The sequence below is a fragment of the Tiliqua scincoides genome, chromosome 1 (assembly GCF_035046505.1).
Source record: "Tiliqua scincoides isolate rTilSci1 chromosome 1, rTilSci1.hap2, whole genome shotgun sequence".
In the NCBI taxonomy this organism is placed as follows: domain Eukaryota; kingdom Metazoa; phylum Chordata; class Lepidosauria; order Squamata; family Scincidae; genus Tiliqua; species Tiliqua scincoides.
In genome coordinates, this window is record NC_089821.1 from 249440445 (window position 1) to 249462455 (window position 22011).

At 42.0% G+C, this 22011-nt stretch overlaps 1 protein-coding gene across 1 annotated transcript in view; it reads left to right on the plus strand.

The window, feature by feature from the left end:
• Window positions 1-22011, plus strand: part of WDR26 (WD repeat domain 26) — a 56326-nt gene that overhangs the window by 3265 nt on the left and 31050 nt on the right. The window contains exons 3-4 of the mRNA XM_066618704.1: window positions 47-103; window positions 21585-21721. Coding sequence (XP_066474801.1) covers window positions 47-103; window positions 21585-21721 — 194 coding nt within the window. The remainder of the gene's footprint in view (window positions 1-46; window positions 104-21584; window positions 21722-22011) is intronic.

Below are 22011 nucleotides of genomic sequence, written 5' to 3' on the forward strand. Positions count from 1 at the left end.
TCTTTCTCCCTGCCCCTCCCATGTTTTAAAAAACTGTTTCTTATAGGCTGAGAATGACCTGAATGAACTTAAGCCTTTAGTGCACTCTCCTCATGCAATTGTGGTAAGAGTCTTTTGAATTGTTTCAGTTTGGAATAATTGTCATTGTTCCTGGTTTGAGTTGGGATATTCATGCTGCTAAGTACAGATGCCAACAATAATGTGAATTCAGTTTTGTGTCATTGGGTAATATTTGTAAATAAAAGCATAAAGCAGTGGTTTTCACACTCTCTGGGAGAGTTTGAGAGCCACTAAGTTCTTGCGTGGGCAGGAGGAGGGAGGCAGCAGGGGCGGGGGAAGGCAGTGGTGCGATCCCCAGGATTGCGTCTCTCAGGGGGGCTGCAGGGGCTTGGGTACCCGTAGGAGGTGCACGTGCCCCGCCTTCGCTAAAGTGGAAATGGAGTGCGATCACTCTGCATCTACTTTCACTGCTGCGGGGAGCCCTGCTGCATGTCGTGTCGGGCTCCCTGCACCCCCGGGAGGCTGCAGGGGCTTGGGTACGTGTACCCAAGCCCCTGCAGCCCCCCTGAGCGGCGTGATCCTGGAGATTGCGCCGCTGCCTCCTCCCTGCCTCCAGGCTGCCTCCGCCCCTTAAGGGTGCAGGGGCCAGGGCCCGCAGGCTGGGGCATCACAACGCCCCAGTTTGAAAAGCCCTGGCAGAAAGAATAATACTGGTGCTTAGTTCCATGAGTTTGAAGAATCCACTGCTGCAGCATTAATAGATTATGTCCTGTGACATACAAGAGATATAGAGCCAAAAAATGTGAGCAATTTCAGTTATATTCCAGATGTTTTTCCTTTTCTCTGTTCTTGAGTGAAGTAGGGGTGTGTGTGTTTAAATAATATGTTATCACTGTGGAATAGCTTACTTAAATAACAATGCAATGCCATACATGTTTACTCAAAAGTAAGTTCCACAGTGTTCAGTGGAGCTTATTCTCAGGCTAGGTGCATAGGATTGCAGTGACTTAGTGCAAACAATGCAGTTTGCTTTTCAGTTGACTTCTGCATTTGTACGGCTATGGAGAATTCAGGTCCTTATTTGTGGTTTTCTGTTTAAAACAGCAAGTCTTCTCTGAAACGCTATAGCTTTAATCTATCCATTGTAACCTAATACTTTGTAGCACTAATGATTTTGCCCTTCTACCCTTATGATTGTGAAAATGTTGTGTTAAAAAGAGCATGAAGTTCTTTCTTAACCTCTTCCCCACCTTCTGTTAAACTTTTGCATACATTCAATTGTACTGTCATTACAGTGGTGTGTTTTTCTCTTATTCAAGTGGAAAATATAATGGCACTACTTCTGAAGTGACTATAAAAACAGTGAAGAATCAGCTGATGTCTGCTTAAGCTTTCTTCTGGTTGATTTGTTGTCAAAAGAATATTTTCCTGTTCTCTTTTCCCTTCCCCACCCTCTGCCAGGCAGGAAGTGAAGTGTGGAAAAACAGATGTTTTGTTAAGCTTGCTTGCTGCCTGAAAGTAGCTGCATTTTGTTCTAATTGGGCCAAACCTTAACCATGTTTGAAACTTTCTCTCAAACAAGTAGATCTGTATTTGCTTCAGATTCTTACGACTGCTGATAGTCAAGTGTCTTGGATATTATACGAAATAGTGACTAATACTGTGTAAAGGCACATACATAGAGTTGTGTCCCAAGGAGTTCACACAAAGGGACTTCTAACTTCCTCCTCCTTACTGCAGCCTTCTCTGCCCATCTGCTCTTTAGGGTTGAAAGATGTTCCATTGCAAGAGGAGGAAATGGGAAAGGGTACCTTGTGTGAAGTGTCTTTCCACTTACGTTACCTTACGAATACTACCCATACACATTGTACCATCTCTGTAGAGATAAAGTATTGCAACTTATTTGCTGACATTTTCAATGGATGCTGTTAAGCACGCTGAACACTAAATGTCATTTTCTATTAATTGATGTAAAAGTTTTCATAAAGGTAGTTCAGTGTGGATTGGCATTTTTCAGATGCCTGCTTTGTAAGAAGAAAGAAGTAAGGAGATGGCACTTACATATGTAACGGCCAGAGAGCTTAGTTGTGATAAGCTAATATGTTGCTCTCTCTGTAAAACTATTGCAAATAGACTTAAAATCTTAATCCTGATTTTCTTTGCAATGGGTTTGGGTAAAATGAGTGAAAATTATTATTAACATTAAGGTTCACAAATTGTAGTGGACAATATTTCTACTGCCTAAAGCTTTTTGAGGATATCTGTAAATTTTATTTGGAGCTTTGATCTGAGGACATAGAGATGTATAATTGGAGACAGTTCAAAATAAAGTGGTGTTTAATTGGGAGACTCTTAAATGTGTTCCTGCTCTACTTAGAATAAAAATGGTTATTACTTAGAAGTAGTCTCCTAAACTGCTGTCTCAAAATATCAACACTGAGGGATATGAGACTTGAAATTATGTTTTCCTGAGCTGGCTATTCTAACAGTAGTTGTCTTTTTGGTGGAAAAATATTTCTGTAACTTGTACTTTTGGTTTTTATGAGGCATTGTGCAAGAAAGAAAAACAGCCTTGCAAGTATAGATTAAGGAAGGGTCTGGAAAAACCGTTCTGATGACCTGTCAACTATGGAAAACCTTAAATTGACTCCTTGGTGTTATAAGTCTAAGGACACTTTGCCTTTCAAAACTTTGTCTGAACTTGCTGTGTTATGGGGGAGGATATCAGCTGATATCAGGAATTCATTGGACCTAGATAGTCATTTCTGGAAAGCTCCTTTTAAATTAAGACATTGTATCCATGGAAGTAAAGTATGGTAATACTTTCTAAAATGCAGCTTCTTTTAGTGCTGATTTGTTTCAGCTCTCAGTCCTGGTGTGATTGACTGCTGTTGTGGCCAATGGGAGCAGTTCATTCTGAGACGCATGGGACCAATCAGTTCCAGTTTCCTGGCTTGTCTTTACTGATATCTCCATAAAGTATTTTCACACAGCACTTGACTGTGATTATGGATCTCCTGCATTATAGGCGGTATTGCTGTAGTGGAAGACTTCCTGATTACTACTTTGTTTGCCTTGCATGTAAGGCCATGTGAGAGATACTTCACCTAGCTTTTACATTTTGTTAGATTTTGGTCAAGCTAACATAAAATTGCATGTTATTTTGGAGATGAGCGGCTGTAGGGAGTTGACCTACTAAATTCAACAGCTTCAGCAAACATAGATACCGCAGATACTCACCTATAAGTTGATCTCACAGATAAGACGAGGCCAGGTTTTGAGCCCAAAATCATGGAATTTGCTATGACCCTCGGATAAGTCGGGGGTTTAACTTAGGGAAGTGTCTGACTATAATTTTGTCTGATTTTACCCGAGGCCAGATCCTGAAAAATAACCTCCCAGTAATTGTTACCTAAGAACTGTACAGTCACTAATTTATTAAAAACACAGTATATATACATAGTATGTATACATCTATACATACAAAGTATGTATACATACATACACTATTTTTAATACTGTTTTTGCTATAGTATGTATAGCATAGTACGTATAGCATAGTATGTATACATAGTATAGCAAAAACTATTAAAAATAGTCTCTAATTTATTAAAAACTTATCTTATAGATCATAAGATCCATTTTTATTCACTAATATTTTAAATTGTTCTCTCAACAACCATTTGTAAACACTATCAGAGTAAGGCCACAATCCCATCCACACTTTCCTGGGAGTAAGCCTCATTGACTTTTATTATTATTATTATTATTATTATTATTATTAATGGGACTTATTTCTGAGTAGACAAGCCTAGGATTGGGCTCTAAGTACACTGGAAACAGCATATCAGTAGAACCATTAATGAAATCCTCCTTTAAAGTGCCTGGTGCCTTAAGCCAAAGGCTCTACGTAGAATACACATCACACAACTGGGAGTGTGCAATTCAGTTCACAGTAGAGAGACAAGCAAAAAGAAGTGACTGAGCAAGTGCAGCTGCACATAGTTGCACCTGATTTACTTGGAAGTAGATCCTCTGTGGAGTAAGGGCAGCAGCGTCTCCGGGCCTCATGTGGAGGTCCTGGCTGGGGGATACTGCAGAAGCAAGCATGCTCTCCTAAAAGCTTACTACATAAGCAGCTGTTGCAAGTGCTTCCTAGCTCCTGCCAGCATGCAGCTAAGCTCTCTGGCTAAAATACCTGTTCCTGCAGAATAATTCTGCTTTAAATTCTACTCTCTGCTTTTCCTGTGTTTTTCATCTTTGCAAGGTCTCCAGGACTCTTCCAGTGTAAAGGACACACACAGAGAGAGACTGCTTCTCTCTCTCTCACAGATGCTTCCCCCCCCCCCCAACATACATAAATGCAGGGACTTTTCCCCTCCAGTCCAACTTCATTGGTGAGCATAGGGGGAAATGAGGTTAGCAAGGAGATTTGCAAAATGTTTTGCAAAGGAGAGACTGAAGTGTGACTGTATACAGTAAGGGGAGAGGTGGAGAGGAAAGCAAGAGGAGGGAATAGACTGGGAGCCCAATTCTAGGCATGCCTACTCAGAAGCAAGTCCCTTAATAGTCAGTGGGGCTTACTCCCATGAAAGTGAGGCTAGGATTGTAGCCTTAACTGTTTTAAGTGTGCTCTCTCTCTCTCTCTCTCTCTCTCTCTCTCTCACACACACACACACACACACACACACACACACACACACACACACACAAACTTTTCCTTTTATAAAAGTTAACTCTTCCTCTCCCCCCCAGTACAACTTCATCAGTGGTGAATGATTATGGGGAGAGGGGCTAGCAAGCCTCAGCTTCGCAACAGAGAGTTTAAAGTTTGGATTCAATAAGGGGGAGGGGGCAAAAACAAGAAGGAAAGAGGAGATGGAAACCCTTTCAGTGGCTTGAGAAACAAAGGTACAGCCTTCTGCAGGCTGCCTCTCTCTCTTTAAAAAATCACTCTCCCCCCTTCCCCACCCTGTCCAACTTCTTCTGTGGGGAGATGGGAAGGGGGTTAGCAAGTTGGGTTTTCCAATGGAGTGCTTGAAGTTTAAATACAGTAGGAAGGGGGGAAGGGAGGAAAGAGGAGATGGACTCACCTGTTTCAAATGACTGCTTCTCCCTTGCTCAGATGCCCCCTCCCACACACAGCTCATTGTCTCCTGCTCTGTCTTGGGTGCCACTCCAGAGATGCCTCCGTGGGCGCTGGTGCTGAACAAGGGGGGCTGCTGATGGCTGCAATTGCCCTGCAATTGATGGTGGCAATTGCCCTGCCCTGCCCTTGGAGCTTCTGCAGCTGGGCAACAGCCTGAAGGAGCACATGGAGCACACCCGCACCACACCCGCAGGCAGCTGCGAACGCTCAGCAGCACCCCAGCCTGCACAGCTTCCTCTCAGCAGAAGATCACTTGCTCCCTCCCACAATAGTGATTGGCTGGCTCACTCGCCTCCCCCCCCACTGCTTGCCTGCCCCTGAGATAAGGCAGGGCAATGATTCAGGCTGCTTTTCTGGGAAGAAATTTTTCGCCTTATAGGTGAGCATCTATGGTAACTTGAAAGGTTTCTTTGGATGATAATATAGTTGGTTATTTTAAGACACCATTTTGGTTCTGTGTTGTTGCCACCTTTTTGTCTGTACAGCTTTAACTGTAATGTGTGTATATTTTCTTTGTTTTGACAACTAAGTGTTGACAATAAATTGGAATGTAAACTGAAATAACATTGAGAAGCTTGTCTCTTCTGAATTTGGAAACATTCTAGGTGCTTAAAATTATTCATAGAACAGGTCTGAAATTTGAAATGGTTTTTGCAATCATGCCTAAAAAATACCAACTATATAATCCCTTGCAGATTCAGGAAAAGAGAGAGGACTGCATAATCAAATTCCTTTGAAAATTTTACTTTGAAGCTATATTTTTTTAATTAAGGCTGCAATCCTGTGTACATCTACTTGGAAGTAAATATCATGGACCTTGGTGTGACATCAGAATACACCTGCATAGGACTGAAGACAAAGGCAGAAACCAATAACTTTAAAACACGTTCAGTATTTCACAGAAAATTGCAAACAGAAGGTTGCGTACTACTTTGTATTGTCTGCTGTCAACTAATGTACCATCAAAAGTTAGCTTTAGCTCAGATTTTTTTTTTTTTAATGACAAAATGATTGTGATAGATCTTCAAGATGGGAATTCCACAACTGGGTTAGCTACAGAGAAGCCATCCACATGCAAACTGTGTTCTGATAGTGTGCAAAAAGTAATTTCTACAGGAGTGAACTTTCATCAGACTTCCAGGTATGTTGAGTTTAGGCCACTTACACAGTGCATCTATGCACTGCGCATATTTACTTGAGAGCAAATCTCTCTGACTTATGTGGGACTTTGTTTCAAATAATTGTGCACAAGATTACAGCCTTGAATGGCTGAACCACCTCCTTGAATTGTGCCAGTAGAGTTCATTCTAACACTTTTATTTGTATACATAAAAAGCATGAATGCATCAAAAATACATTGAAGCCCCAGCAATTATACAGTTATATTTATTGGACTTTAGGAAGTCAGTATGGATGATAAAGTACAAATTGTCATGTGCTTCCAGAGACCCAGTTTCATTAGGAGATGGGTTGTTAGTGTTCTGCATCAATCAAAGATTCTGAGCAGCCAGAATAATGTCTAGTTTGTAGTATCAGACTCAGAAGATCTGGATTCAAGTCACTTGTCAGCCATGTAGTTGAATGGATGTCCTTGGACCTCTCTCACCTAACCTGTTGTGTTGCGAGGATAAAAGGGGGAAGAGCCATGTACATCACCTTGAGCTCCTTGAGACAAGGGTGGTATATAAATAGGAAAAATAAATTAATCAGTAGTGCAACTGAGGTTACAAAGATATAAATAGTGGTCATTAAATTCACATCTAGAGATTCCGTACAGCTGTAGTGACTAATGGGTATATGGAGCCCCCAGATTCAGAATACTGTTGAATAGCAATAGCAAGAGAAGGTTGCTCATTTCAAGCCCTTCTTGTGGGTTTCCTACAGGTGTCTGCTTGGCTGTTTCAGAAAGAAGAATGCTGGAATAGATTAATCTTTTGGTCTCATTCAAAAGGACTCTCTCATTCACATTAGTTCAAAAAAAATGCAGTGATGGTTGAGCATGTACAATGATGATCCCAAACAGTGATGGTCATCCACTCAGTCTGACACCACAGCCTCTGAACTCTCCCTCTACCAGAAGTATGCTCCTTGCATGGCTTCATGAAATCTGGAAGTGCAGGAACCATGCATATGAAGAAGCTTCTTCATTTGTGAAGTCCCTGTATATTAAACTAGAAATCCCACTATTCAGATTTCAGAGTAAACCGTGCAAGGAGCATGGTAAGGAGGCAGAACAGCTGCTTTCTCCTCAATAAAAGCAAGCAGATCAATGTTCCTTGTGTCTGTGACAGACTGAGTTTGAAGGGCGCCCAGAATCCACCATCTTCCTGCCCCCCCCAATCTGCTGTGATGCAGACCATATCACCTTGTCTCATAGGATGGGCTTCCTTGATCCTAAAGCATACCCAGGCACTGGACCTAAGTGATCAAGAGAGACTGAATGCTATCCATGGGCACTATCTCAATTTTTTTTACTCCCTTCCTATCCCATTTGCAGGATTTGCCAACCATTTTTATTACGTTCTTGTATGGCAGGGCTTTTCAGAGTGGGGCGTTGCAACGCCCCAGCCTGTGGGCCCTGGCCTCTGCCCCATTAAGGGGTGGGAGGAGCCTGGAGGCAGGGAGGAAGCAGCGGTGCAATCCTCAGGATAGCACCGCTCAGGGGGCTGCAGGGGCTTGGGTGTGCTTACCCAAGCCTCCTGCAGCCCCCCCCAGGGTGTGGGGAGCCCGGCGCGACCTTTAGTGGAGGTGGGGCGTGATTGCTCAGCTTTTACTTTTACTTCCCCCCACCCCCGCAAGCACTTACAGTGGCTCAAACTCTCCAGGAGAGTTTGAAAACCACTGTTGTATGGGAATTCTGTTTATTTGGCTTGGTAGCAATCAGGTTTGTAAGAGCCCTGCTGGATCAGAGCAAGGTCTCATCCTGTTTCCAAACATGGCGAGCTTAAAAGCCGAGCATGAAGACAAATAGCTCTCCTGTGTTGTATGCTCCAGCATATGGTGTTCAAAGGTGTACTGCCATGATTGTGTTTTTAGTCTTGGACGGATGCTAAAGAGAGCAGTAGACTGCAGGACATGTGTGGAATACAATTTATATAATTGCCATGTTGATTAGTAAAATGTCATACATTGTTCGTTTGCCCAAGAACTTTAGCAGCTCAAGTCCGTAGGGAAGACATATGAGGGAATGACTAGTAACCTTCCATCACCAACCTCTAGGCTCTCTTCTTAAACAACAAAACCAAAAAAGGAGAACCACAGAATGCTCACCAAACCCCACAATCATGAGAGTTCTGTTCTCCCCATGGATCTTTAGACTTGGCTTATCATCAGGAAAGAAGGAAAAGAAGGGAAACCAACATAGCTGAGGAATAAAATAAGGAACCCCTAAAGTACTACACAAATTTTATTTGTATGCTTCAGCATTTCATGCTAGGCTTCTGTTCATAGACAAAGTTCATCTAAAACTGAGAAAAAAAGATTTCTAAAAGTGAGATAAATCCTATAGTTTTTCCAGTTTTGGCAGAGTGCATTGGTTGAAGCCTAACCTTGTTGCCATACACTCTGAAAAGTTGATTGGCAGGGTTAAAAAATGTGTTTATTTCAGGTTTTCTGCTGTTCAAATGAAGTGCTCAGGGTAGCTAAATTTATGGGCTCTTCATATTTATTTGATTAATGCACTTGCTTTATATGCTTGGAGAAATCCTGGACATTTGAGCTCCATTCATTATTCATTCATCTAAGTTCCATCTCTAATGTATATATTTAAATTTTATCTTTAATTTTTTTCTTGGCCCTCGACACTGCCAGATATTTGATGCGGCCCTTCGGCCGAAAAGTTTAGAGACCCCCGTTTTAGACCATTGTCAATATCACTGTAATATTTTGGGAATAATGAATGTGATTATTTCTGACCATTGAAAAATTAATTCTAGAAGGTATTGTGCCTTGCAGTAATACCAGTTAACATGTTATGGAAATGTTATGCACAAACTTGTAATCAAAATCTGTATTGTGCTTAGAGGCTTTTCAACACCAAGTTCAGGGATGTAGCAGGTTTGAGGAATACTGGGGACAAATTCTGAACTGCATTTCATTGGTATTAAAGTTGTTTAATTTTCTACCCAATCCTATCCAATTTTCCAGCAATGGTGCAGCTCTAGTTAAGGTAACATATATTTCCTTACCTTGAGGAGGCCTCTGTGACTGCCCCTTCCACCACAGGATGCAGTGCATTCCCCATTGGCATGGCTGCATTGGCGCTGGAAAGCAGGATAGGATTGGACCCTTTGTCCATTTATTCTTCTGCAGTCATGGTTTTTAAAGGGAGATTATTAGGCAGGCACAATTTTTCTGGATACTTGTCGTACCCCAGTCTTTTTTACTTTCTGTGCAGGATTTTTATTCTCTGTATTGTTGGGTATAATTATAAGTCTTATGGGAAAGGGGTGCACTATCAAATAATTACTGTCTATCCTTGTCCTCCCTCATCCCCTCAGTCTTTTTGGGAGTGTTAAGAACATTAGAACAGCCCCACTGGGTCAGGCCATAGACCCATCTAGTCCAGCTTCCTGTATCTCACAGCAGCCCACCAAATGCCCCAGGGAGCACACCAGATAATAAGAGACCTGCATCCTGGTGCCCTCCCTTGCATCTGGCATTCTGATATAGCCCATTTCTAAAATCAGAAGGTTTCACATACACCTCATGGTTTGTAATCTGTAATGGATTTTTCCTCCAGAAATTTGTCCAATCCCTTTTTAAAGGCATCTAGGCCAGATGCCATCACTACATCCTGTGGCAATGAGTTCCCCAGACCGACCACATGCTGTGTTCAATAACATGAGTTTGCATATTTTTTTATTCAAAAGTTCATGATTTAAAACTTCTATGAGTGACATACTTGTTTCAGCTGAGAGAAGTCTTGTCCTGACAGGCTTTCTATGGGCTGGGAGTGGACCCAGCATTTTTGACCTCCTTATTTTGTGAGGTCTTTTAACACCATGGTAAAATAGAAATGGCTAGAAGGACCCTAAGTAGTGCATATTTTAAAACTTGTACTTGTTTCAGCCTTGGTTTTATCGTTTGATCATATAAGTAATCCAAGACTGAAGTGTGTTGAAGCATAATCCTAACCAGGTCTACTCAGAAGTTAATCCTATTGTGTTCAATGGGACTTGCTCCCAGGAAAGTGAGGTTAGGATTGCAGCCTTAGAGGTTATATGAGGATAAATGATGCACCAACTTTTTGTAGGTACAGCATTTGAGCCTCCAAGATCTTTAGATGGAATGTAGAGGATGAGCAATTGTTTGTCTCTATTAGCAATTCTCTATCAAACTAGTAGTGCAGGATGAACTGCTAGTTTAAGTCTTTTGTATGCTAATAATTTATATCTGCACAGAGCATAACCATTATTTGTTTTTCTTAATCTTAATGTTCTATCCCACTACTAAAATTGTAGTTAAGGATTGGTCATGATCTACTGTGTGGTTTGAAGTGGATTTTTTTTCCAGTTTTGGTTAAAACTGCATTGAAAATTTTTTCCCACCACTCTAGCCTCTCTTCTTTCTAAATGACAAACTGGTCTCACAGGTGTCTCCATTCACACCACCCAGGGGCAACCTTGCAACTTTGGCAAGCTAAATCATGGTTTCATGGTACACGTGGAGTTTTAATGCAAGAGATAAAAAAACTGAACCATAGCTAAGCTTTACATCTGCACCAGTTATGCTTGACTGAAAACTTCTAAAATATAATTTTATTTTTAGTTCATACTTGTCAGCCAATAAAACAGGTATTAAACAGCTTATTTATTCTTCGTTTCTCATCATTTAGTTTTTTTACCACCTCTCTTCAGAACAGGTCCTTGCAATTTAAAATTATCTGTAAAAGTTCCTTTCAATTAAAAACTGTGATTCTTTTATGTGCTGTTTACACATTCATTCCTATCTCCAAACCTCTAATAAAAGAGATAATCGAATGAGTAGGAACGCATGATGAGAGAAAAGCAGGGAAAGAAAGATGAAAGGGTGTGGGTAGTAGAGGAAAAAAGAGAAAACACCAGATGATCCTCAAAGGCTGTTTTTGCAGTGTGTTTTTATTTTCTCCCAAATGTCAGTGAACAGATGAAGGGGGATATATTTGCATTCAGTTAAATGTATATATTTCAAGGCATACAAAACCAAATAACAGTGTTTATGAAACAAATTCTTGTAGAAAGTTGAAAGTGTAACTTAAATATGTGAATGGCACAAACTTTTTCTGATTTACATTTACAAAACTGCTGATAAACAGGCAGCATGTGGGCATGTGGAGGTCCTGAAAGTAAGCCATTTAGTGCACTTTTTTTTAATTCTTAAGGAAGAAATTTGTCTGTCTTGATCTAGGCTTTTGGATATTTTCCGAGGCTGTAAAACACTTTATATGTAAGCAATCTGGGTGGTTCTGCAGTAGATTGAAATTTTATATCTCTTTATTTTTCAATGACAACTGGTTATATAGCTCGGAAGAGCTGTTTGAGAAGGGTATCTGCTATACTCTCTAAATATAGCTATTCCTTGAATCAATGTAATTATTTTTCTGAGGATGTTTTAACACATCATCCCCATTGTAATTCTAAAAATATAGCATATGTGTTGTAGAATATTTTAAACATGTGTGATAAATTCTAAATCATACTTTCCCTGCATCATATAATCCAAACATAATACAGTATGTTAAATGGCCCCCGTTTTTTCTTTAGCCTTTGCTGAAAGTCATTGAACCAACATAAGCGGGCAAAGGAGTTGGTAGGTGATCAACTCTCACACAACTGTTTAACCAAGTTATTGTTGCAGTCATAGTTGCTGATTAAGACTTGGTTGAAGTTAGTTTATTTCAAATGCAAAATCCAATGCAATTATAGTATGTCATAGCTGTTTTTTAAAGGCTCAATCCTACCCAACTTTCCAATGCCAATACAGCTGCAATACAGCCCTGAGGTAAGGAAACAAGTGCTCCCTTACCTTGAGGAGAGCTTTGTGCCTGCCCCCCACTACAGGATGCAGCACATGCCCTGCTGGCATGGCTGCATCAGTGCTTGAAAGTTGGATAGGATTTGGCCCCTAGTCCCTCTTAAGGTTCAAGCATTCAATCACATAAGATTTTAAACTGTTATAGTGTTGAATAGTTACAAGTACAGGTATAACCTAATTATCCATGGATTTTTCACCCATGGTTTTATCTCAAGGTGATGAGAAAGGCCCTTTAAGGAAAAACATCTCTTTACTCAGCCTCGCTTACCATTGTAATGCAGGAGAGCAACAGCAGGCAAGCAATCAGTCAATCAATCCAACTCTCTCCAGGGGCTTAGAACAGCTTAGTTTTAGCTTGCTCTGAGGCAAGCAACTCCTCTCTTCCCCTTGGAATGCTTGCCTTGGAGTGAACCAAAACTAAGCTGTTGATTGTCTGCCTGCTGCTACTCTCCCACATTACAATGGTAAGTGAGGCTATTTTTAAACTGCTGAGTAAAGGGACTTTAGTTTTCTTTAAGACAAGTGATTTCATTTAATGCAGTTTTTGGCATCTGTGAGTTCTGGGAACATGAAATTAAGGACAGCTGTATTATTGTGTGTGATGTTTCTCCAAATTCATCCTGTGTGTGTGTTTCTCCAAACTAATATTCAGCTTACATAAACCAGAAGTCACATGGAGCCTGGGAGCCTATAGAAGTCACATGGATGCATGGGAGCCTATAGAGTGACTCAGGTGATGACATGAACTGCCTTGTCTCTCTGTAGGCTTTCCCACAAAATCTGGTTAGATGACTGTAAATTCAAATATTTGTATCAGATTTCCTGCTTTCTATTTGAATATATTTCTTAGAGAAATGTACATATAGATTGGTGGTTTTAACAAATTAAATATATTGGTTTACAACTAAATGACAGCCCAGTCCTGAATTGCCTGGGTCTCCCAGACCTGGCGGCTCCACAGATGGCTCCCATCGGATTCTGCACCTCCTGCGCTACCGCGGGAGGCTCCTTGGGAGAAAGGGACTTTCATCCCCTTCCCCCAAGTAAGGGAAGCAGCCCCACAACGGGGCTACCCACTTTAGCGGTGACCAAAAGGTCGGCACTAAAGTAAAAGTGCTCGTGTGGGGCGAGCAGCCCTGCACGAGCGCCTTGGATCCTTCGGAGCTCCGCTCCGTGGATCTGCCTCTCTCCCTCCCTGACACGCCTCCCCCCTCCCCGGAATGCCTCCCCCACGCCCCTGGCCACCCTCTGCCTCCTGTTCCACAGCCCAGCGGTCTGGGGGACCATGGAGCTGCGGAACCCGGGCGACCGCCACACGCTAGCCCAGTGCTAGCTGGTGCTGGGCTAGCTCCGGTAGGAGCCCAGTGGTGAGCCCCGCAAATGTGCCTTATGGTACATTTGTGACTGAGGTCCGCAGTGTGAAGCCATGCCGCGGACCTCAGGATTAGGCTCTGAAGCCCTTACGGTACTCTGGAGAATGTTCTAAAATTGTTGCTTACAAAACCTACTATGACTTTTGCCAAATTACCAAATCTGTAGCTATCTGAAGACAGAATAATTATTCTGAAATTAAAGATTTGGCTTTGGCTGTCTGTATACTGTATATGCAAGGACATTAGGCAAGAGCATTTACTTGATACCTAAAGTGTTCCAAGTTTTCTGGAATAAGGTCTGGTAGCTCAGTGTCTCTCCATGTAATAGAAAGGAAACATAATCTTTGGTTGACAGACTGTGACCTGATTAAAGAAATCTTAGTTGATAAATCAGTAATGGCTGACTGATTTTTTTTTTTAGGTAGTAATGTTTAGCTCATCAAAATAATTTTATTGGTTAAATGTACAATTCTAATCAGCAGTCCAAATATTCATAAACACTATATACATGCCCTATTGTTTAATCTCTTTAGATTGTTACATTCTTGAGGCAGAAGACCATTTTTTTCATTTATTTTATGTAGCTAATTTCTTTTTTGTGCTTTTTTTGGTTGAAAATTAGTATATAAAATAACATATACTACATTTGATCTCAGAATTCACATTTTTGTCTGTGATTTGATCTTTTCCTTAAACAGCTGACTCTTACTTGGCACATTTGATAGATGATCATAGATTTGATATTAAGAGATTATGACTATATTGACTTTAATTTGTGTGTTCATAATTTATTTTAAAATACAATTGAATTTAATTTCACCTGCCAGACACATAATTTGTCTAAATTTTCTCTCAGACTAAGCTTTATAATTAGAACCTTTGCTGTCTGTTAGCTCCTCCCCCTTCTGCAAAGACAAATAATGTCATAGAAGCAGTCTACAGTAAAAGCAAGTACAAAGCACTTCTGTTTTATAGGAGGTGCTTTGTGCCCGCTTTTATTGAATGTTCCAAGCTTTGGGAAGTGCTGTGAGGGGCTGCACAGGGCTTGCCGCACCTCCTGCAACCTCCAGCAGCCCTACCTACTTAAAAGTGAAAGGATCCTCCCTTCGCCCTCCCCATAGGGACACGATCCGGAGGTTTGCTTCCCTGCCTCTCCCCTTCCCCCATCCCTTAAAGGAATGGAGGAACCTTTACACAAACTGTTGGGTCGCGACTCACCAGTTTGAGAACCACTGTCTTAAATTATTAGGAGCGGGTGCATTAGAAATGGGCTCTTTATGAACGTGTTTGAATGTCACACTGAACTCCCCCCACCCCAATTGGGAACAGATTCTCCTTGATCACAGACTTGCAGAGGTGGTTATGATTACTAAACTGTGAGAAGAATTATGCACATGGTCAGAGGTTATTCATGATAACCATGGCATTGAAAATAGGTTCTTTAATACTGTAGACCTGGTAAACCCTTCTCTATCTATATACCTGGAGTAATGCCTTCTTCCAATTTTAAGGAAAGAAGTGGTTTGGTTTATGAGAAGCTTGATCAGGTGGGTGTATAAAAAAAACAAAGGACGAAACAGATATGGGCAGAAGCTAGTGTTCCTTTGCATTTTAAGAGCTTTAGGGTACAATCCTAACCCTTTATGTCAGTGCTTTTCAGCATTGACTTAAGGGCAATGCAGCTCTGAGGTAAGGGAACAAACATTCCCTTGCTTTGAGGAGGCCTCCGTGAGTGACATCCAACTGCAGGATTCAGCACGTATCCCAATTGGCACTGCTATGCCAGTGCTGGAAAGTACTGACATAAGGGGTTAGGATTGCATCCTCAGTTGCCCCTAAAAAAGCCTGGATTCAAGAACTAGTCATGTGGTTAAACCAGCCAGAATGTTAAACCAGATCGGAGTGTAACAGCTCGAATGTGGTCGTTCTTGAAAGAGAGAACCTTCTTTCAATTTGTAAAAATCCCTGCGTGGATTTAATAAGCCTGCCTATGTAAACCGCCTTGAATAAAGTCTTGAATAAAGACCAAGAAAGGCGGTATATAAATACTGTATATTATTATTATTATTATATTATGGCTTTTTAATAATAATAATAATAATAATAATAATAATAATAATACAGGTATTTCTATGCCGCCTTTCTTGGTCCTCAGATTTCTCCTTAGACTTTATTCAAAGTCTGTGTTGAATAGGCAGGCAGTTTACATAGGCAGGCAATTTTTAAATCCCTGTAGGGATTTTTACAATTTGAAAGAAGGTTTCTATCTTTCAAGAAACCACAACATTCAGGTGTTTCTTTCTTGATCTGGCCGCACATTCTGGCCTCCATCCTCCCACGCTCAGAGCAGATGGAATGGCTCGGCTAAGCTTTTCAGCTGCTTCAAGGTCGCACGATGCTGGCGACCTTCGGATGTTATCTTCAGGCAAATGGAGGCTCTACCCTCTAGACCAGACCTCCTGCCCTTTTTAATTACTAAGTGAAAGATGCTGGGGCTGAACATTGTCTGGAATTAATGCTCATGCCCTGTCACATGTAGAAAACAATTAGTGTTTCTTAGGGGAGGAGTAGTGCCATGAACATCTAAAGGTACCTTTCCTGATAATGCCTAGACAAGTCCTGGTATGAATAAGGAAGAGGTGTGTTAAAATGCAGTCCCACTAATTCCAAAAACCTTAGCTGCCATTGATGCAGAGTCTGGATACTAAGGTTTCAGAGAAAAGTGATTTTTTCCTTCAAAACTGGAGGATAAACTTACAATTTAAGCAAATAATAGGGTTGTTCATTTTTAACGTAACAGGCACATGAATTGATTTGGTGTGTATGGAGGACAAACCAAATATGTAAGATGACGTTACCTTGTTCTTTTTTTTAATGTAACCTTAAAAACACTTACTTAAAATGTTGCAATGTCATCATCAAGAGCTCCAGTGTAACAAAAATGTGGACTGAAAGGCTGATCCTGACCATTATATATGCCACCACAGCAAGTATAATAGTAGCTAGCTTTGCTTAAATATAAGGATATTTATAATTGGATGGTATTAGGATTCTTGGCAGATTTGAAGTCAAAATGAAGTTACTGTCTTAGCTTTATTTTTGGTGGCCAGTTGGGATTCAACTGGTGGCATTGTGGGGTGTGTGTGTGTGTGTGGAGCATTAGCAAATTGCACTCTTCCTTTTGTTTTATATTAGATTTCTAGACAGTTGGTTTGCTTCTTGATTTTTATGACTTTTATAAAATCATAGAATGATTTTATTCTAACACAAGCTTGTAACCCCTCATGTTGTAATATCTGTTGTGGTGTACTTACAGAAACAAAAAATGAGCAACAAAAAATTAGATGATTCTGATAATTTAAAAAGAGTGCATTCAGAAATTCTCAATAGAAGCAAAACCTACAGATGTATGTAGTTATCCCCTTTTTGTTTTTTAATATAATGATATCCTGTTCAGTATAGGGCGTCTGAAAGCAATTTTCACACACACATTTTTTAAAGCAACAGAACAATATGTAAAAATACTACCAGAGCAAAGCAGCACAACCAATGCAGTTAAAGCCCTATCAGAGTAAATTGTTAGACAATAGGAGAACACTGACAATGAAAGAGCTACATGAATCTCCTGTGACAAGGTCACAAGACCCTGTATTTTTATCACAAAGGTATAGAATGAATTCTATTTGCCAATTAGTTCCCATTTTAATTGGTAATTTCATCCCTGTCTAATCATACTTACACACGTGTCCTGAGTTGTCAACTCTGACGTACCTCAGTCTTTGAGGCAGGAGTTCCAAGTACATGTGTTGCTCATGCTTTTGGACAGTTATCTCTGATCAACCCCCCCCCCCCCGAAAATGTTTCTATTTTACCCTTTTTGCTTGCTCTTGTTCTTGTACTCCTTGAATCACATTTTCTTATATGATGTCCATCTGATGTTATCTCTTCCGCCTTCTTTGGATAGTTTTGATGTCCGTCCAGTTTAACTGTCATCTCTGGCTGCCTTATTTATTTTATTTGCAGAATTTATACCCTGCCTTTCCACTCCAGAAAAGAGCACTCAAGGCAGCCAACAAGTGAAATATAAAAACCATGAAAAAGTATAAAAATCAAACATTTAAAAACAACAAAAACGAAAGATTGGATCCCCCCCCCCCAAAAAAAGAAGAAAAGGACTCTAGAGAGAGGGAGCTGTTCTCAGCTCTAGGGGAAGGGAGTTCCACAAACAGGGAGCCACCACCGAGAAGGCCCTCTTTCTTGCCCCCATTCCCTTTACCTCCACTGGTGACGGCACATTCAGAAGGCACATTCTGATGACCTAAGAGGATGGGTCAGATTGTATGGAAGGTGGCGGTCCCTCAAACACCCTGGACCCGAGCCATGTAGGGCTTTAAAATGTCAAAACTAGCACTTTGAATTCAGCTTGGAAACGAACTGGCAGCCAGCATAGCTGCCAAAGCAGCGGCCCAACTGAGTCAAACCAACGAGCCCCAGCAACCACATGGGCAGCTGTGTTCTGCACTAATTGCAGTTTCCAGACCGTCTTCAGAGGAAGCCCCATGTAGAGCGCGTTGCAGTAGCCTGATCTGGACGTCACTAGGGCATGGGTCACTGTGGACAGGTCTGAACAACTCAGGTATGGTCGCAGCTGGTGAATCAGCTGAAGCTGAGCAAAGGCTCTTCTGGCCTGGCTGAGCAAAGGCTCCCCTGGGAATCCAGGAGCAGCTGCGGGTCCAGGATCACCCCCAAGCTGCGAACCTGCTCCTTCAGAGGGAGTGCAACCCCATTCAGGGCAGCTCCCAACAGCCTCCAGACAGTGGTCCAGAACTTTGACTGCCTCCTTGGAATCAGGAGGAAAGGAGAGAAAGAGCTAGGTGTCATCAGCATATTGGTGGCACCCTACCCCGAACCTCCAGATGACCTCTCCCAGCGGCTTCATGTATGAACAGCATGGGGGACAGAACGGAGCCTTGTGGCACCCCACAGCTAAGAGGCCAGGATGCCTAACAAGCATCTCCCAGCACCACCTTCTGGGATCTGTCAGCCAGGAAGGAGCTGAACCACTGCAGGACAGTGCCTCCAAGCCCCAACTCAGCCAACCGACCCAGAAGAACACCATGGTCAATGGTGTCGAAGGCCGCTGAGAGGTCCAGCAGGACTAACAGGAATGTACTCCCCCTGTCCATTCCCCAGAACAGGTCATCCACCAAGGCAACCAAGGCAGTCTCTGTCCCAAACCCCAGCCTGAAGCCAGACTGAAAAGGATCCAGATAATCAGCTTCATCCAAGACCCTCTGGAGCTGAGATGCCACCACCCGCTCAGTCACCTTGCCCAGAAATGGAGTATTAGAGACTGGCCGGAAGTAGGTAGGATCCAGGGAGGGTTTCTTCAGGAGGGGGCGAACCACCTCCTGCTTCAAGGTCGGTGGTAGTACTCCCTCCCTCAGAGAAGAATTCACCACCCTCCCTGTCCACTTGGCCAGCCCCCCCCCCCGGCGGATCTAATTAGCCATGCCGGACAAGGGTCGAGGGGGCAAAAAGATGGTCTCACACTCCAGAGAATCCTATCCACATCCTCAGGTTCCACAAGCTGGAAAGAATTCCACAAGATAGGATAGACAGATGCCCCAGGGACATCATTAGGTACTGCTAATGTGGCATCCAAGTCATGCCGGATCTGATCAACTTTGTCTGTGAAGTGCTTAGCAAATGCATCACAGCAAGCTTCCATGTGCTCCTCCCCATCAGTAGTGGGGGCGAGATGGAGTAGGCCATGAACCACACACGGAAGAGCTCAGCCGGATGGTTCTCCATAGATGTGATGGCGGCAGAAAAATATGCTTTTCGCTGCCGCCACTGCCCTAGAATAGGCTCTTAGATGGACTGGCCTCTTTGCGGTCAGATGCAGCACAAGTCTTTCGCCAACGTCGCTCTAGATGTCTGCACTGCCGCTTCATTGTTCGCAGCTCCCCAGAAAACCAAGGAGCTGCTTTTACTCTGCGGTTGGGCAGAGGCTGCTCAGGAGCAATCTCATCTACGGCCCTGGTCATCTCCCAGTTCCAGAGATCAGCCAGGGCTCCAGGTGAGTCGCCAGCTCTGGCAACAGGGAAGTCCCCCAGAGCCCTCAGGAATCCATCCGGATCCATCAACCTCCGAGGCAGATCATACAATGCGGCCCCCTGCCGCTGTGGAGGCAAGAGGCTGCGATGAGCCTAAATCTCACCAGGAAATGATCTGTCCATGACAAAGGAGTGATCTTAATCTCCTCCACACCCAGATCACCATCAACCTGCCCAGCAGTAAAAACCAGGTCCAGCATATGTCCCGCATCATGTGTTGGGACAGATATTCTCTGAGACAGACCCATGGTTGCCATGGTGGCCATGAAGTCCTGAGCCGCAACCATCCTGGGAGCCTCAGCATGGATGTTGATTACCTTGACAAAGTCTCTATAATTGCCCTGTAAGGTGCACAAACATTATTATCCCATAATAATATTTTTAGAGAGAGAGAATGACTTGCCTTGGGTTACCTAATGAGAATGAATAACAGGCAAGACTCAAACTGGGGAAGTCCCAATTCATAGCCTGGTCTCTTAGCCATTATGCTACACCAACTTCTGCTGGTGCATCCTACTTAGCCCAGTACAGTTGTTTGGACTGGCAGTAGCTCTCCAAGACAGAGAAAGAGGACTCTCAGCTAATGATACTCAGGAACTTTATACGTCCTGAACTAGCAGCACATGAACAGCATGCTCCTCCTGCTGAGCTATGACCTTCCCAAACATACCACTAGGTAGCTTGGCTAAGGGTATGGCTAAGTGGCACCTAAGCCATGCTGAACCAAGCACAGGAGAGGTCCCTCTTCAGCTGAAGCACTGCCCTCAACTGAATCCCTCCCTTCTCTGGTTCCATTGCTTACTTATCCTTATCCTCTCTTTCTCTGGTCAGTTTTGGTGCCATGGTGATATGTTACAGTTGATGACCAGAAAATGTATGAAGTTTGCTGCAAAGGCCAAACAAGGCCAATTTGCATTCTTGGAGCCTTACCCCTTGCTTAAAGGTGAAAATTCTCAATCTCAACCATGTCAAAAGCTCTCGGCCTGTCTTTAGTTATTTTCTTTGGTCGTCACACATATGTAACACAATCAAAAATCTGAAATGATCCATAACACCATCTGTGTTGTTTCCTCTGTAAGCGCCTCGGAGCATAGACTTATTTTCTTTTGGCATGTTTCTCTATAACACCATGTACAGTTATGGTGGTGTTAATAATAACACATTGCTGCCACTTGAGCTTTCAATACTCTGTGCCAAATATTCTTCTTTCCCTTCCCCCCATATTTGTATCCCTGAATGTGTTTATATTTGGTCATGGCTATTGATGGGAGTTCTAGGGATCAAAATGTATGAAGGTCACATTGTCACTGATAGCCCAGGTTAATTTGTTTCCCTTTAAGCACTACTGCTAAGTGAGCTCGAAATGGAGAAAGCTGATATTCTTTGCTTTCCTTGAAGAACAATTTGCAAAATGAATACTTCAAGTTAAGCCTGTTCCTGTAGTGTTGCAAAACAAGATTACAGCATCTGCTTAGACATATTACATGCTTAAGAGGTCTGTGTAAATCTAGTTTCTGGGCCATGTAAATCTAATTTATGGGTTGATCCTTCTCCTCTGGTATTCAGTGTTGTCACTGTATCTAGAATACTTCTTTTAAAATACTATGTGTGATTGCAAAGCTTCCACCCCAAGCTTGATAATTTATTATTGAATATGACTACTCCATAATGGAAATTGGAAGAAATTTGAGAGGATAATTTTGGGTTTCCCCAATGTATATTTTTTTCTTGACTTCTAGTAAGAGTATCTTAAGTCTTGTTAATGCTGAAAAACTATTGAACATGTTTCTGCATCATAAAAGCATGCATGTTTATCTTTCTGAAGGGCAAAGTGGAATGGTGTATACACTCTTGTTTAGGCTCAAATATTTTCTGAAATTTCAGTCAGCCCTTTCCCCCCACCTGACCTGCTGCTTTCTATCATGTCAGAGGATGAAGTTTTTGCTGCTGCAGCAAAAGTATCTAGAATATCTGGAGGATGGTAAGGTTTTGGAGGCACTTCAAGTTCTACGTTGTGAGTTGACACCATTGAAATACAACACAGAACGCATTCACATCCTCAGTGGGTAAGTGCCTTAATTTGAAATCAGAAGAAACATTTTTGAAGGACTTTCATAGATTTTAAGTCTCAGTATGAAATTTTATAATAAACTTCCTAATGTACTAATGCATCTTTGCGATGCTTAGCTCAGGTGTGCTGTACTTCTCTCGGCTCAACCATTCTCCTGCTGGAGTTATGGGAAATCTCCATTGCAGAAGCAGATAAAGCATAATCTTTTTTTTGCATTCTATCAAAGTGTTCACATTAGTCTTAAATTTAAATGAATGATAGTAAAATATTTTTATTGTTTCCATG